The sequence below is a fragment of the Erinaceus europaeus genome, chromosome 6, assembly GCF_950295315.1.
Source record: "Erinaceus europaeus chromosome 6, mEriEur2.1, whole genome shotgun sequence".
Classification (NCBI taxonomy): Eukaryota; Metazoa; Chordata; class Mammalia; order Eulipotyphla; family Erinaceidae; genus Erinaceus; species Erinaceus europaeus.
The window spans coordinates 16,317,795-16,333,800 of NC_080167.1; the positions used below are offsets into that span (position 1 = coordinate 16,317,795).

Consider the following 16,006-nt stretch of genomic DNA (forward strand, 5'->3'; position numbering starts at 1 on the left):
TAGGGGGCAGGGTGGTAGTGCATGGACTGGTATAAGGACCCCGGTTTGGGCCCCCAGCTCCCCACCTGCAAGGAGGTCATTTCACAAGTGGTGAAGGTCTACAGGTGTCTCTCTGTCCTATTCTGTGATAACAAGGGCAACAAAAGTGGCCTCTAGGAGCAGTGGATTCGTGGTACAGGCACCGAGCCCCAGTGATCAGGTTTTTTTTTTTTGCCTCCAGGGTTGAGAGGGAGGATGACATGGTTTGATGCAGTTGAGAAATTTCCAATGTCTGGCCTTGTGACTTGGGCTTTACTTGAGAAACTGAGGTGCCCAGCTTTTTTTTTCTTTTTCTCAGAATACTGCTCAGGTCTGGTTAAGCCACTAAGTGGCTCCTGCCTGTAGCCTCAGACAAGTCTTACTATTTCCTGGAGGAGGAAGTGAGCCCCAGTCAGGCTGTTTCCCTCCTAGGTGGTTGTGAGGTCGTGTATGAAAGTACTTTAGAATGGGCAGCCCTGAGGTAACTGTGTAGGTACTAGGGAGGTTGGTTCATACTTGTTGCAAGCCTAGGCACAGGCCACAGTCCTCACAGGAGTATGCGTTTGGTGTTTTTCTTTTTTGTAGTTACTGAGACAGATCTGGCTTACAGTGGGGCAGAGGACTGAACCTGGGACTTTGAGCCTCAGGCATTTGCTATCTACCCCCCACCCAATCTTTTTCAGGTAAGGGAGAGAGAAGGCACTATAGCACTGTCTCCTAGTGCACTCTACTGGGTATATTCTCTTCCCCCTTCCCGACAGCTTCTGGGAGGGGCGCAGGGTCACCGTGACCCTGAAGGCATATGCTTTGGCACAGTGTTGGGGGTGAGGCAGACTCTTCAGATTCCTCTAAATCAAACACTTCACAGACCTCCCAGGTAAACAATGACAGGAGTGTTAATAATTCACTGTTTATTAAAAAGGGTCCTACAGCTTTACACACAGCTCAGACGTGGCCCTGGAGAGAAGCAGCTGGTGCCCACTTGGCTGAGCCAGGTGGGCAGCAGAGGTATCGGGTGGAGGGCACCACGCTCTCAAGATTCACAGAACTTGGCAGGTGCACCTGATTGGCATGGCAGTGAACTAGATACAGCTTTGTCGTCGTAAGTCACAACAGAGTTCAAGTCCAGGAGCACAACTATAGGGTAACTGCGTACAAAGGTCGGTGCCCTGCCCATGCCTGTCAGGACACCAGCAGGTGGGTGGTGACAGTCCCTCAATAGTGCCTTTCTCCAGGCACCACTGACTCGGGGCCAGTTAGAATATCCGGTTCAAGGTGGGCAGACAAGCCCCTCACTGGCACCAGGAGAAGCTAAGGCACAGCACGGGTGACCGTGCACTATGTGCAAGAAAGGAAATTGCATTTACTTGATCTGCATTTCAAAGTTTCCCTGAATGGTCTTGTGTCAAAAAGTTTGTTTCCCAGTAGAAAACAGGAAAATTATACACATAGTAAAAACATTAGAGTATTTCTTCATAGAAAGCTCAGGGGAGCAGCTCTGTTACGCAGAATGCAGCCCCCCGCCTTGGCCAAGTGCAAACTCTGCTTGTGGCTTTGAAGCACCTTCCATGCTAACCTGTGCTGACTGGCCCTCAGCAACGGCTGGGACAGAACCGTCTTCTGAAAAGAAATAATGAACCATGCTTTGTAAATAAAGCTGCAATGGGAGGACCACAATTCCCATCTAAACAGGATTTTTTCCCCCCAAATTTGAGTTCGACACTACAAGACTTAGAAAAAAATCATACTGAAAACGCAAACCAGGTGATGAACAAGGACGCCAGGTTGAGACCTGGTGCACAAAACCGGGGTTTCTAGTCCTACTCACCACTGACCTACGGCTCTAAGTCAGCCAGCCGTGTGGCTGGTCCTGGCAACACCACACACACGGCCTGGACGGAGGGGTTGCTCTAGAGGATGAAGCCTGGCTGGTGTGGAGGCAGCCGGGGCGGGGGTCTCTGGGGCAGAGCTGGAGGATATGGCGACACAAACTGCGCGGAGAATCCTTGCTGGGGTGGGAGGCCCACTCGGGGAGGCAGGGGAGGGCACTGTAGTCCTGGATATGGAAGGGCCTGTCCCGAGCCCATGGCAGCAGTGAACGGTGTGGCCAAGCGTCCCGCAGGCACCGGGGGAGGAATGCGCCGGGGCACAGCTGTGAGGGGCCCGCTGGCATCCGGGGTCGGGTAGGGCAGGGGCGCAGTAGGCTCGGGCACCCTGGAAGGCAGAGGAGCCGTGGCCTGTGGAAGTCTCTGCCCCTTCAGCACCATCTCTTGGAGTTTCTCAATTTTTACTCTTCTCATGTGGGCCAGTTTCCGCTGGCTCTGGTAGACATCGATGAAGGAGTCAAGAGGAAGTTCTCCATCGAGAAACTTCTCTGCCATGTTCTGGAAGAAAGAGAGCTCCAGTTACAGGATCAGGTAAGCTAGAAAGAAAGATCCCTTCTCTTACCATCAGGCCCTGGCTGATTTTTTTTCTCCCATCCAGGGTTATGGTTGGGACTCGGTGACAGCACTATAAATCCACTGCTCCTGGAGGCCGTTTTTTCAAAATAGGATAGAGAGAAGAATAGACACCTGCTTCAAGGCTTGTGAAGCGACTGCCCACCCAGGTCTATGGTTAGATGGGCCACAGATTTTTGCTGGTAACATGTAAGCCCCAAGTACAACCCTGACCAGGAGTCCAGATTGCCCAGTGTTCCCTCTGGGCCCCAGCCCATAAGGCAACAGCACTTGCTGTCCCTGAAGAACAGGGCCCTGGTTGTCAGCCATACTCCCACCTGCCTAGGTGTTCCCAGGCCACTTACCTCTGTGTCTTCCTCAATCTTGGCCCCTTCTGCCTGAAGAAGTGCTAACAGGGTTTCCAAGGATGCACTGTTTGACTGTTTATCTGGAAGAAACGGTGTGTTCAGGCACAATCCCAGAAATCACAGTGGCCCCCGACTCCCTCCCATTTCCTCTTCAAAGAAAGTTAACAGAAAGGTGCATCTACTGAGAATCAACTTTCTAGGAAGCACAAAGGCAAGTCCTTACAAGCCAAGGAGGAACCAGGCAGCGTGTGTATGTGACTGACAAGGGCAGACATATGGCATCGGTAGCCAGTGTCACCCTCTGCTACTGAGAGCTATTATTGAATACTTAACACTAAGGACACCACCATGTATCCAAGGTACTTCTTAGGAAATGCACACACGACCCCAACCTTCCCCTAGATAAGAGCATTCCCAAAGGAGCCCAAGGGCAGCGGTGCACCCAGTTGTACTCATATGTCACAATACATAAGAACTTGGGTTGAGGGGGTTGGGTGGTGGTGCTCTAGGATCCTGGTTTGAGCCCCTAGCTCCCCACACCTACAGAAGGGTCGCTTCACAAGCAGTGAAGCAGGTGTGCAGGGGTCTTTATTTCCCCTCCTTTCTTAATTTCACTCCAACGGAAAAAAAGATGGCCGCCAGGAGCAGTGGATTCATAGTGCAAGCACCGACACCCAGTGATAATGGTGGAGAAAACAGCAACAACCTGAATTCAAACCTCCAGTCCTCACTAGCTTCACCAGTAGTACTACAGGTCTCCCTCCCTCTCAACGTCTGTTTCTATCTAATAAATAAATACAAAGTTTTAAAAAGTGGAATGAATCCGTGCTTGCTGTGAGTACTGCTTCCACTCGACCCCCCACTGCACAGGCCTGCACATCTTTCAGATACAGAAAGGAGCAGAGTGGCTGACCCCAGAGCATGCATGCTTTTGTTGCAATTTTTTTATCTTTACTTACTGGATAGAGACGGGTCAGAAATTGAGAAGAAAGACAGAACCTGCTTCACCACTCGCAAAGCCTTCCCCCTACAGGTGGGGATCGGTTCAAACCTGGGTCCTGCACATTGTAACGTGTGCTCAACAAGGTGCACTGCCAGCCCCCAAAGTGTGCATGCTTTTTAGCCAATTTTTCCAGGGTGGTTTTACCAACTGTGCAGAGACTCACACCCTGATCAGCATTCAGTACTGCCAGTCTAACTCATTCATCAGGTGGTGGTATACAAAATACCTCCTTGAAAAAAAGAAGAGAGCCAGAGATGTTACCCTGAGGCACACACCTTAAGGCCCCAGATTCAAGTCCTAATGGAGTAATATTCTGGTTTCTCACTCGAGGAAAAAAAAATTTAATTAGTGCCCTGTTCAGCTCTGGCTTATGGTAGTGTTGGGGATTGAACCCGGGGCCTCTGAGCTCTTATATATTTTCACATAATCACTATGCTATCTCCTTGACACTTAAAAAATTCTTTTTTAAAGAAGAAAATGTCTCCTAGCATTACAGAGAAGGGCTGTGCTATTAGCTGCTGTTGTAAAGCTCAACAAGGGGATACTGACTAACCATTTCAGTCTCAAAGTTCCCTGGAAATCTATCAAAAACACTCAGGAACCACAACTACACCCAGTGCCTATATCTCTGCACAGCAACTGCAAATTAAAGTGACATGAAAGCAAATGTTTCAGGAGTAATTTTTCAACTTGAACTCTGAAGGCCTAAGTTCACAGGTCTCCCCTATTGAAAACCACTACTCAGAAAACTCCATTTTTTTCTCTGCTGTTTGGAGAAGGCAGAAATTAAGTCCCTCTTCTAAATTGGTGACACAATTCTATACATATACTACTTATAAAAGTAATTGTCTTTATCTGGAAAGTTTCCATAATATGCCTCTCTTGGTAGTGCAATAGCCTGAAGATGTATCCTCCCTTAACCCTTTTTCTGGAAAGATCACCCTGGAAAAGTTACCTAATTTGGTCTTCTTTATCTGATAGGCTTCAAAGAGAACCTGGAGCTCCTGGTATTTTTGGGTCAAACGTGCTTTCAGAGTGTCCAGTTGGGGCTGGTACAAAAGGTTTCCTTCTGCCAAGCTCCGATTGCTGGCAAGCGTCATTTCTTTGTTAAGCTGAACATTCTGCGTCTGCAAAGAGCATACGAGGTGATGAGAGCCAGAGCAGGCAAGCTCACAGCCAAGTCCCCAGAGGCTCCTGCACCCCACCTCCGGAGCCTCCGCAACTTCTTTCTAACTTGTAATTATTATTTTTTGCTGCCAAGGCTTCACTGGACCTCTCCATGCCTGCACTGTCGCACTGCTCCATGCCTCGTGAAGCTGTTGCCGTGTGGTGCCCAGGGTCTATCGCCCTCCCCCCACCACCACGGCTTCTCCCTGGCAGGTCTCCAGGCAGCCACCACCAGCCCCACTTGGGGGCTCTCTCATTTCTGGTTTGGACTCTGTTCCAGTCCTTCCAGAGCAAAGCCACTTCCTTTCCCCTGAGCTAGCAGGATGGCCTTTGTCTTGTGACTACAGGCTTTCCCTTCATGTCTGCGCCCGCCGTGACTACAGTGCCCTTTGCCCCCACTGCTGGTCAGGGTCAACAGCTGTGGAGACTTGACTAGGGGGCTGGACGCCTGTAGGGAGGGGACTCATCTGCCCCTCTGGGGTTTCTGGCAGCTTCCAGATGGTGCCAGGCTATCTGAGACAGAGGCCCGCCTGTCTGATTTCAGGCATGGAGGGGGAGATGGAAGATCTGAGATCAAGGCTCCTAATAAAACTGAGCAGAAGTGTGTTTAAAGGAAGAGTGAGGCATCCCATGGCACTTTTGCTCCCTTTGTACTCCCTGAAATCCCGCCTCCTGGGCCACAGACCACTCCTGTCACCTCACTTTCTGGATCTGAAGTCTCAATAGCAGAGCCCTTCCCCACCATCTGCCTGAGCCTCCCAGAGGTCTTCCTGAGCCCCCTTAATACTAATTAATGTCTGCCACCCCACCCAGTCTGTTTTCGCTGCTACTTCCTTCCTCAGTCTGAATGCAGATCCCTGGTGGCAGCCCCACTCACCCACCCCCAGCAGGCCCGTTGTGTGTACGTGTACACACACACACACACACACACACACACACACACACACACACACACACTAGCTAAAGAGAATAAAGAGAGAGCCCTTGGATCCAGGCTGGGAGCAGGAGGCTGACCATCCAGCAGGCTCTCCAGCAAACGGACAGTCTGCAGATCCCATGGATAAGCTGGGAGCTGAGTCCAGAACCCAAAAGATCAGACTCAGCTTCACACAAAATGGATTTAAAACCAAGACAGAAAATTAAGCTTCCAGCTCAACACTGTAAAATGAGTGCAGAATAACTCTCGCCTCTTGCTACTGTGTTCACTCTGCAAGGAATCAGATAGCTAGGGTTTTCTGGATGGCCCTGCAGGGGGCTCCCCTCCGTCCACCAGCAGGGTTGCCTTTTCCTTTGATGAAAAGAACCAGTCAACCAGCCGCTGTGCAGCCACTCAGGAAGACAACCCGGCACCTTCCTGGACACGAAGCACTTGTCCACTATGGGCCCCAGACAGCATCCTCCGGCCCTCGCTCGGTCCTAAAGAAATGAGAATGTGTGTTCCCACGAAGTGTTCAGAATGGTTTCATCTGTGATACCTCAAAATGGTTTAACATTTTACTTCTGATCAGTTAGAATTGCAGATTACAGGGGGTTGGGCAGTAGCGCAGTGGGTTAAGCCCACGTGGCACAAGGACCAGCTAAGGATCCTGGTTGAGCCCCTGGCTCCCCACCTGCAGAGAAGTCGCTTCACAGGCAGTGAAGCAGGTCTGCTGCAGGTGTCTATCTTTCTCTCTCCCTCTCTGTATTCCCCTCCTCTCGATTTCTCTCTGTCCTATCCAACAACAAACGACATCAACAACAATAATAACCACATCAAGGACAACAAAAGGGGGAAAAATGGCCTCCAGAAGCAGTGGATTCATGGTGCAGGTACTGAGCCCAGCAATAACTCTGGAGGTAAAAAAATAAAAAATTAAATTAAAAAATAATTGCAGATTACAGAGAACAGAGAAGCCAGAGCACCACCCTAGCATATACAGCACCAGGGATCCACCGGGAGCCTCAGGCATGAAAGTCCTGTGCTCTCCCAGCTGAGCTGCTTCCCTGAGTGTAAAAGCCCACAGCCTAGTGCCACCCATGTGTCCTACACTCTATAGTGAAGGGTTAGAAAAAGTGTTCATCCAGACCACGGAGTATTATGCAGCCATCTCAAAGAATAGGCATAATACCTGCACAAAGCTCCAGGGAACTGAGCTGAGGAAAAGCCAGTCCCAAACTATCTATAGGTGACATTCTTGCAGTGATGGAGGTAGAGGGACAAGGGAAGTGCAAAGGTGCTGAGGATCTTTCACTAAGCTGCACATGACTCGGCCTCACCTCACAGGCAACTCAGAGGAAACACCCTTGCTCTTCTCTCCCATTGGCACCACCTGAGAGAGGCCAGGGACTCCAGGTGTGGTGCTCCTGGGGCCAGTGCTCTGTGCGCTCTGTTCTTGGCTATTTGTACGATAAGCGTTTACTGAGCAGCTACTACTATGCGCCAGACCCTGAGTTCGAGCCAAGAGCTGAAATCTGTGCCTTACCGCGTCTGACCTCTGGGATTGGGGTGACCTGCTCTCCACCTGTCCCCAACTGCAGGTGGTTCCACAGGCCTGAGGGGAGCAGTCTGTTCTGCCCTGGGGTCCCAGCTTAGCTGCCTAGTCTGCAGAGATTTTCCCGACTGTGTGAGGCTAACAGCTCCCCTCGATCAGGCATCCATTTCTTTTATGCCCCATCATGTTCTCCTTGACTGCCTCCCCCAACAGAAAAGCAACAATGCAAAGGAGCATCTAAGTATTGGGCTAGGAAGACAGATGTACCCCCGCTGCACAAGGCCCTGGGTTTGTTCCCGGCACTATAGCAAACAAAGCCACTTTTTGAGCAGTAAGCATCCCCATCCACTATGGAGCAGGCGGGGGGGGGGGGGGGGGCTAAGGCTGTGGGCTTCTCACTCCAGGTTTTCAGTTAATTCCAGAAATGGGGTTCGGCAAAGGAAGCATGGCAAGCACATGGTGGCCACTGGGAGGCGCTGTGCCCTGCCATCACGCAGTACCCAGCATCAGTGTACCCCCTACACACACACACACACACACACACACACACACACACACACCCCATCAGGGCTCAGTTCTGGCTGCCTATCCGAGTCACTGGAAGGCAGGGCTGTCAATTCATCCCCAGGACCCACCCAACACCACATCCAACAGTTGCTCAGGGGGTGGGGGCACATAAAGATTCTCCCCCCAAAGCTCCGTGATCCCAACATACAGCTGAGCTGAAGACAGCTCCCTGGTGTCGGCGGACAACATGCTGACACAAATCTTAACTCTTGTGGGTGTTAAGTGAAGCCAGAATCTTGTTTTCTGCATGTTAGAAATCCGACGAGACTCCAGGGAGAATGGACTGTTATCAAAAGATCTGTTCTTTGGGGCCAGGAGCTAGCTCATCTGGCAGAGTGCCCACTTTACCATGTGAGAAGTCCTGGGTTCAAGCCCAGTCCCACGAGAGCACCTAACAGGTGTTCTACTGGGTAGCGGAGCAGCACTGTGGCATCTCACCTGTCTCTCCTTCCTCCCTCCTCTACTGCACTCTCCAAAATAAAAAATCAACCCTGAGAGGTCACTCCCAATATAAAGGAGAGAAGGGGGCGGGGAGACAACCTTGGTGGCCAGAAGCTAGCTCACACAGAAGAGTGCACCACGACAAAGGGCACGGGTTGAGTCCCTGACCACACCATGGGAGAGGGGAGCTTCAGAAGCAGTGCAGCAGTGCTGTAGTGTCACTCCTTTCTTTTCCTCTCTTTCTCCATTCTCTCTCATCTGTCTTGTAAAATAGGGGGTCGGGCGGTAGTGCAGCAGGTTAAGCGCACATGGCGTGAAGCGCAAGGACCTGGGTAAGGATCCTGGTTCGAGCCCCCAGATCCCCACCTGCAGGGGGGTCGCTTCACAGGCGGTGAAGCAGGTCTGCAGGGGTCTGTCTTCCTCCCCCCTTCCTCTCCTCGATTTCTCTCTGTCTTATCCAACAACGGTATCAATGGCAACAATAACGACAACAACAAGGGCAACAAAATAGGAAAAATGGCCTCCAGGAGCAGTGGATTTGTGGTGCAGGCACCAAGCCCCTGGAGTCAAAAAGAAAAGGAAAAAAAGAAAAGGAAAGGAAAGGAAAAGAAAAAAAAAGAAAAGAAAAATAAAATAAGTCTGCCAGCAGCAGAGGAACTGTGCAGGTGTAGACCCCCAAATATATCCCTGACGAAAAAAAAAAAAAAAAAACCTTTTACACAGGAAGTGTGAAGGCAAAGCTGAAGTCACCAGCCAACAAGAGATAGGGACCAGGTGGTGGCAAACCTGGTTGAGCACACACATTACAGTGTGAAAGGACCCGGGTTCAAGCTTCCATTTCCCACCTGCAGAGGGGAAGCCTCATAAGTGAAGCAGGTCTGCAGGTATCTCTCCTCTCTCCCTCTGTATCTCCTCTTCCCCTTTCAATATATCTGTCCTATCAAATTAATAAACAACAACAAAAAGACACAAGTGATGGCTGTTATGATTATTCAAATGTTTTCATGTAAATAAACTCTAGCAAATTCTTTTTAAAACACACCACCAGGGATAAATTCAGGGTCTCACACACGCACAATTACTATTCAGTGGTCTCGTGGCTCAAGCTCTTCATTTTTTCACTTAACGAAAGAGGGAGGGGTGACACCAGGCACAGTGCACACGTTACAGTGAGCAAGGACCCAGGTTCAAGACCCTGATCCTCATCTGCAGAAGAGAGAAACTTCAGGATGGTGAAGCACAGTTGCAGGTGTCTATCTCCCCCATCTCTCTCAATTTCTCTGCATTCTAAATTAATAAAGAATAAACAACATTAAAAAATAAAAAGGAAGAGGGAGGAGACACTAGCACCACTCCACCATCCATGTGTCCGGGCTCTGACCCAGGGCCTTTCTCCCTACTGGGTTAGCCGTGTCCTGGACCTTTCCTTTTCTTGAACACCCGCTAGTGCTCTAACAACACTCACAACTGCCCCAAATACGCCTTGATGTTGCTCTTAAGGCCCAAAGACCCTTTCTGTGGTTCCAGTAGAGGAAGATGGGTGGGCAGTGGTGCATCTAGTACTATGTACTATCTAGTATCTATCTTTGTGTATGTACTATCTAGTACATACACAAAGTACTATGTGCAAAGACTTGGGTTCAAGCCCCCCTCCCCACCTACAGCAGGGACACTTCACTAGCAGTGAAGCAGGTCTGCAGGTGTCTATCTTTCTCCTTCTGTCTCCTCCTCCCCTCTCAGTTTCTCTCTGTCCTATCAAATAAAATAGGGGAAAAAATCATTTGAAAGCAAATTTCAAGCATCACATCATTTCAACTTTAAAAACTGTAATATGGAACTAGGGGAAATAGCTCAACAGTAGAACACAGTACTTGCATTCTTGAGGCCTCAGGTTTGACAACCCTACCCCAACACCACATATCAGAGCTATGCTCAGGTCTGTCCCGTTCTCTCTCCCTCTCTTACAATTAAGCTTGGGCATTGGGTGGTTGCACAGCAGGTTAAGTGCACATGGGGCAAAGTGCAAGGACTGGCACAAGGATCTCGGTTCAATCCCCCAGCTCCCAACGTACACTGGGGTCGCTTCCCAGGCAGTGAAGCAGGTCTGCGGGTGTCTCTTTATCTTTCTCTCCCCATCTTCCCGTCCTCTCTCAATTTCTCTCTGTCCTATCCAACAATGACAGCAACAACAACAACAATAATAATAACAACAATGATAAACAAGGGAAACAATAGCCTCCAGGAGCAGTGGATTAGTAGGGCAGGCACCAAGCTCCAGTAATAACCCTGGAGGCAATAAATAAATAAATAAAGCAAGCTTTAAAGCACATAAACATATTTGTTTAATGGACAAGGACTTTGTAACTATGTCATAATCATAATAAAATTAATAGAAATTATTTAACTTCACCTGTGTGTGGTAACTTGAGTCATACTATAATGAAATTTTTGCCTCAACTCTTGGGCTTCTGAAGTAGTTAATATTTGGAATAAATACTACACCCACTCCCTTTTGAACTCAAGCAGCCTTTAAAACTGACCAATCAGCTTGAGAGGATATCATTAAGTAATGCATTTCTTTTAATGTGTTTCCGGTCACTGCAGTCAATCTTTCTCAACTATCCAAGGCTTGTTGGGACGTCCTGCAAGTGGCTCTTAACCTGATGCTCTCTGGGTTGACAGCTTCCAACTTTCTACAAAGACAAGTCCCAGGACCATCTGCCGCCTCCAATCCCCATAGGTCTTTCTTAAAATAATATTGGTAAATTCATCTTGATTTTGCTATCTCCTCTCCAGATAAAACTAATATGAAAGTTAACTACAATATAAAGATACAAAACAGAACAAGTCTCCACTACTGTACTCTTTTGCTACTAGAAAAACTGAGGTTGCATTAAGGTCAAGACTAAATCCAGCAGGCTTGAGGATTAGGTGATGAAAGTTGGCAGACTTCCAGCTAGGTTAATCTCATCTCCTTTAATTATACGACAAGTGATCTTACCCACCAATTAATTCAGGGTATATTTCACCAAAGTCACAAGTAGTTTGAGTTTAAGCTTTAATATTAAAGGTCAAGTTACAGATATTCTCAAGCTGAGTGCTATTTGGTATGATTAATTTGTTATTTGTGGGTCTGAGAATGCTTCTAAGAACCTCCCAAATAAATTACTGATAATAACCTTACCAATGTGTCTCAAGTCTCATCTCTCCAGAGCCCTGCCCCACTAGGGAAGAGAAACAGGCTGGGGGTATGGATCCATCTGCCAACATTCATGTCCAGTGGAGATGCAATTACAGAAACCAGACCTGATTGGGAGGTGGTGCACCTGGTTGAGAACATGTGTTACAGAGCACAAGGACCCAGGTTTGAGCCCCCAGTCCCCACCGGCAGGGGGAAGCTTCATGAGTGGTGAAGCAGGGCTGCAGGTGTCTGTCTTTCTCGCCCCTCTCTCTGTCTTCTCCTCCTCTCTCGATTTCTCTCTGTCCTATCCAACGACGACAACATTATCAGCAACAATAATAACGACAACCATAAAACAACAAGGTAACAAAAGGGAATAAATAAATTAAAGAAAAAAGAAACCAGACCTTCCAGCACCTGCACCCCATAACGAATTTTGGTCTACACTCCCAGAGAGTGATAAAGAATAGGGAAACTTCCAATGAGGGGATGGGACAAAGAACTCTGGTGGTGGCAATGTATGGAATTGTATCCTGTCATCTTACAATCCTATTAATCATTATTAAATCATTAATAAAAATAAATTACTGATAATGGCAATCTCAGACCCCCAAATAGCCTAACAAATCATATCATAGGGGAAACTTTAGTTGAAAACCCCAATTTGTCCTCCATTCAGTGTAAGACCCTCCTAATGATACACACACATACATGCACGCACGCACTCTAGAATGATCTTTTTTAACCAGCACACTACTCAGTTCTTTTTAAAATGATTTTGTTTATTTATTTTCCCTTTTGTTGCCCTTGTTTTATTTTTGTAGTTATTATTGTTGTTGTTGGATAGGACAGAGAAATGGAGAGAGGAGGGAAAGACAGAGAGGGGAAGAGAAAGATAGACACCTGCAGACCTGCTTCACCACCTGTGAAGTGACTCCCCTGCAGATGGAGAGCCGGGGGCTCGAACCGGGATCCTTAAGCTTGTCCTTGTGCTTTGTGCCATGTGCGCTTAACCAGCTGCGCTACAGCCTGACTCCCTACAATACTCAGTTCTGGCAGATGGTGGTACAGGGGGATTGAACCTGGGGCTTTGGAGCCTCAAGCATGAGAGTATCTTTGCATAACCATTATGCCATCTACTCTTCACCTGGCTGACTTTCTCAGATATAGAGAGCAGGAAAGGCCATACCACTGAAGCTTCCTCCAACACAGTTGGGGCTAGGCTCTCAGCTGGGTTGAACTTGGCAAAGCAGTTGCACTACCCAGGTGAGCTATTTTGTGGGCCCTTTCCCAATGACTTTCAATTCAATTCGGGTTTCAGGTGAAGCTTGAAATTCAAGTCTATGATTTCCCAGAGGTATTCAATAAACACAATCAAATGTGTCTTACTTAATTCAAATGCTCCTTGCCTTTTAAAGAAAAAAAAAAGTTGCAAAGTTGGGCTTTTTTATTTTAACATGTTAACAAGATCCAAAACACAAAAACACAGTGAAAGAACTGTAGGACATTATGAAACTGTTCTAAAGTACAGTAATCTTGTAGGCTGTGTGAAATCATCTCCAAAACTACAGCCTTCTCAAGAATGGAAATGTACCAGCTGCTTATCCAGTGTTCCACCAAAAACAAGCCACTCGACAAACAAAGCATATTAAGTTGACCAAGACTGCTATTTTAGGGGACCAGATAGAGCTCACCCAGTCCAGCACACATTTCACCACACGCACAAGGGACCCAGGTTCAAGTCCCCAACCATCATAAGGGAATACCACAGAAACGGGAAGCTTCATGAGTGGTGGGGTGGTGCTGTATTGTCTCTCTTTTTTTCTCCTTCTGTTTTCTACACTCTTGAGTGGAGTATCTCCACTGTGAGTAATGGAACCAGGTAGATGTATAAAGCCCCAATGAAATCCCTGGCTGAAAAAAAAATTGCTGTTTTTGGTAAAGGTGTCAAAATCCTGCCTATTGAAATGAAACCTGCTCCCCTCAGAAAGTATTCTGCAGCAGGCAACGTGTGTAGTGTGACTCACTCTGAGCGTGACTGACTGCAGAAATGCAATTCGACCTGAAAATGAGAAGAACTAAATGGTCTCAGTCACACAAAGTTGATAGTTTTTAATTCTGATATGTACAACAAACCCAGGATGGTTTTGGCTTTTTTCCTCCCTTAGCAGACTTATCTGCTGATATTAAAAGAAAAAAACAAGATGACCTTTCTAGACTTATGTGGATGTCAATAATAAATAAATACAGCAGCAGGTAGGTATGAGTGATTTTATCACTCACTACTTAAAAGTATCAGTGAGGGGGGCTGAGTGGTGGTGCACTGGGTTAAGTGCACATAGTATAGAGCACAAGGACCCATGCAAAGATCCCGGTTCCAGCCCCCAGCTCCCCACCTTCACGGCGGGGGGGGGGTGTCCGCTTCACAAGCAATGAAGCAGGTCTGCAGGTATCTTTCTCTCCCCTCTCAATTTCTGTCTTACAAAAAAAAAAAAAAAAAAAAGACCACCAGGAGTAGTGTATTCGTAATGCCAGCACCAAGCCCCAGCAATAACCCCAGAGGCTATATATATCAGTGACCAGGGCCAGGCAGTGATGCATGTGATTAAGTGTACACATTATAGTGTGCAAGGACCTGGGTTCAAGCCCCTGGTCTCTACCTACAGAGGGAAAGCTTTATAAGTGGTGAATAACAAATATATAGATTGGGGGGGGGGGATCAGAGACCATAATACCTGGGGCTTTGGGCAGAGGGAAGGCAGGGTATAACACTCAAACTGATCACCATGTTGACTGCCTCTGTATTTAGTCTCCTAAAAGCAAGAGGATTGTCACACCTGGCCCGAAGCTCATCTAACTGAATCAGAATCTTGGCAGGTGAAGCCAGGAACGCCACAGAGAAGACTTGACTGCTATCAGCTGTTAACCATCAGAACATTAGCTACTGGTTAACTGAGCAGTAAGTTACTAAATCACCAGACACACATGAACTAATACATATATCTGACTTTTCCCTTTATGGCAAAGGTCCTAGAGAAAGATTTTACTAGCTTCCAAGAGTTAGTTCTTTTCCCTACAGACTCAGATGTGAAACTTAAAAGATGTGCACATGTGACATGAGAGCAGAATTATCTTGGCATTCTCCAATTTAGCCCTCAAGCTAATCTACACATAATTCCTTTCCCTTCCTGGTTTATCAGTTGTCATGGCATTTAGTAAAACCACTTAACCACTATCGCAAAACCAGAATAAACAGGTCAGAGATCAAATATATTGGACTCTCGGTAAATGTGCAACTGCAGTGTGGAAGTAGAAACACCCAGACACCCCATCTGGGCTGGGTCCTGGAGGGGGTGGAGGTAGGTCCACACCAAAGTTGAGAGAATGCAGCACTTACTAGAATCCTATGGCAAAGAGGTGGTGGCCAATTCATAGTTTCTACTCTAATTTAAAATTTCAGATCCCCTTTCCCTCCAAGAGAAAGCAGCTTAGTGGAAGACATAACTTCTAAGCTCTTCTAAGCAGCAGTAGTTTTGGGCCAAGACTAGCCTCTTAAGCATTCATTTATTTAGTATGAGCTTACAGCTCTCCACCTCCACCATTTTTCATAACCACAATTTATCCAAAATGCACATGTGAAAATTGCATGGGGCAGTCTTATACAGAGGTCCAAACATGAAAATGACTATCCAGGAAGACCCTGGTTTTATTAAGACTACAGCTATTTTGGTTCACCCAGTGAGTGCACATGTGATCATACTCAAGGCCCTGGGTTCAAGCCCAGGTATTTGGGAGAGCTTCACAGGTGGTGGGGTGAAAGTTCATTTCTAGTAGTACCTCATGGAAGGAAGGCAGGCAGGCAGGCAGGCAGGCAGGCAGGCAGGCAACATCTTTTGACAATTTTGCTTTTAAGATACACCACGACACAGGAGTAGATAGCATAATGGTTATGCAAAGAGACTCTCATGCCTGAGGCTCCAAAGTCCAAGGTTCAATTCCCTGCACCACCATAAGCCAGAGCTGAGCATTGCTCTGGTTAAAAAAAATAAATAAATACACCATGACGAACTTTCCAACACCTGGTCCAGGATTCAGTTTAATAGACAAAATTTATTTTTACGTGACTGAAATTATTCACCTTCTATTCAGTTTGAAAAATGCTATTCTAATAATGGGTTTTTTGGTTTTTTTTAGTTTGTGGGTAGAGAAAACGATTATTTAAAGGAGAATGTGTTACTCTAAACTATTCTACTGAACTTCTCTGTTCCAGTCTCTTGGAAACAGAGCTGGCAGTCAGCTGAGGTAAAGAACAAACACCTCATCACAGACCCCTGCAAGCGTCAACCCGGCTT

At 47.4% G+C, this 16,006-nt stretch overlaps 1 protein-coding gene across 1 annotated transcript in view; it reads right to left on the reverse strand.

The window, feature by feature from the left end:
• Window positions 1–908: 908 nt before the first annotated feature.
• Window positions 909–16,006, reverse strand: part of VPS37B (VPS37B subunit of ESCRT-I) — a 29,390-nt gene continuing 14,292 nt past the window's right edge. Inside the window, exons 2-4 of the mRNA XM_007539794.3 lie at window positions 4,783–4,954; window positions 2,822–2,904; window positions 909–2,402 (exon numbers count right to left, since the gene is read on the reverse strand). Coding sequence (XP_007539856.2) covers window positions 1,929–2,402; window positions 2,822–2,904; window positions 4,783–4,954 — 729 coding nt within the window. The 3' untranslated portion in view covers window positions 909–1,928. The remainder of the gene's footprint in view (window positions 2,403–2,821; window positions 2,905–4,782; window positions 4,955–16,006) is intronic.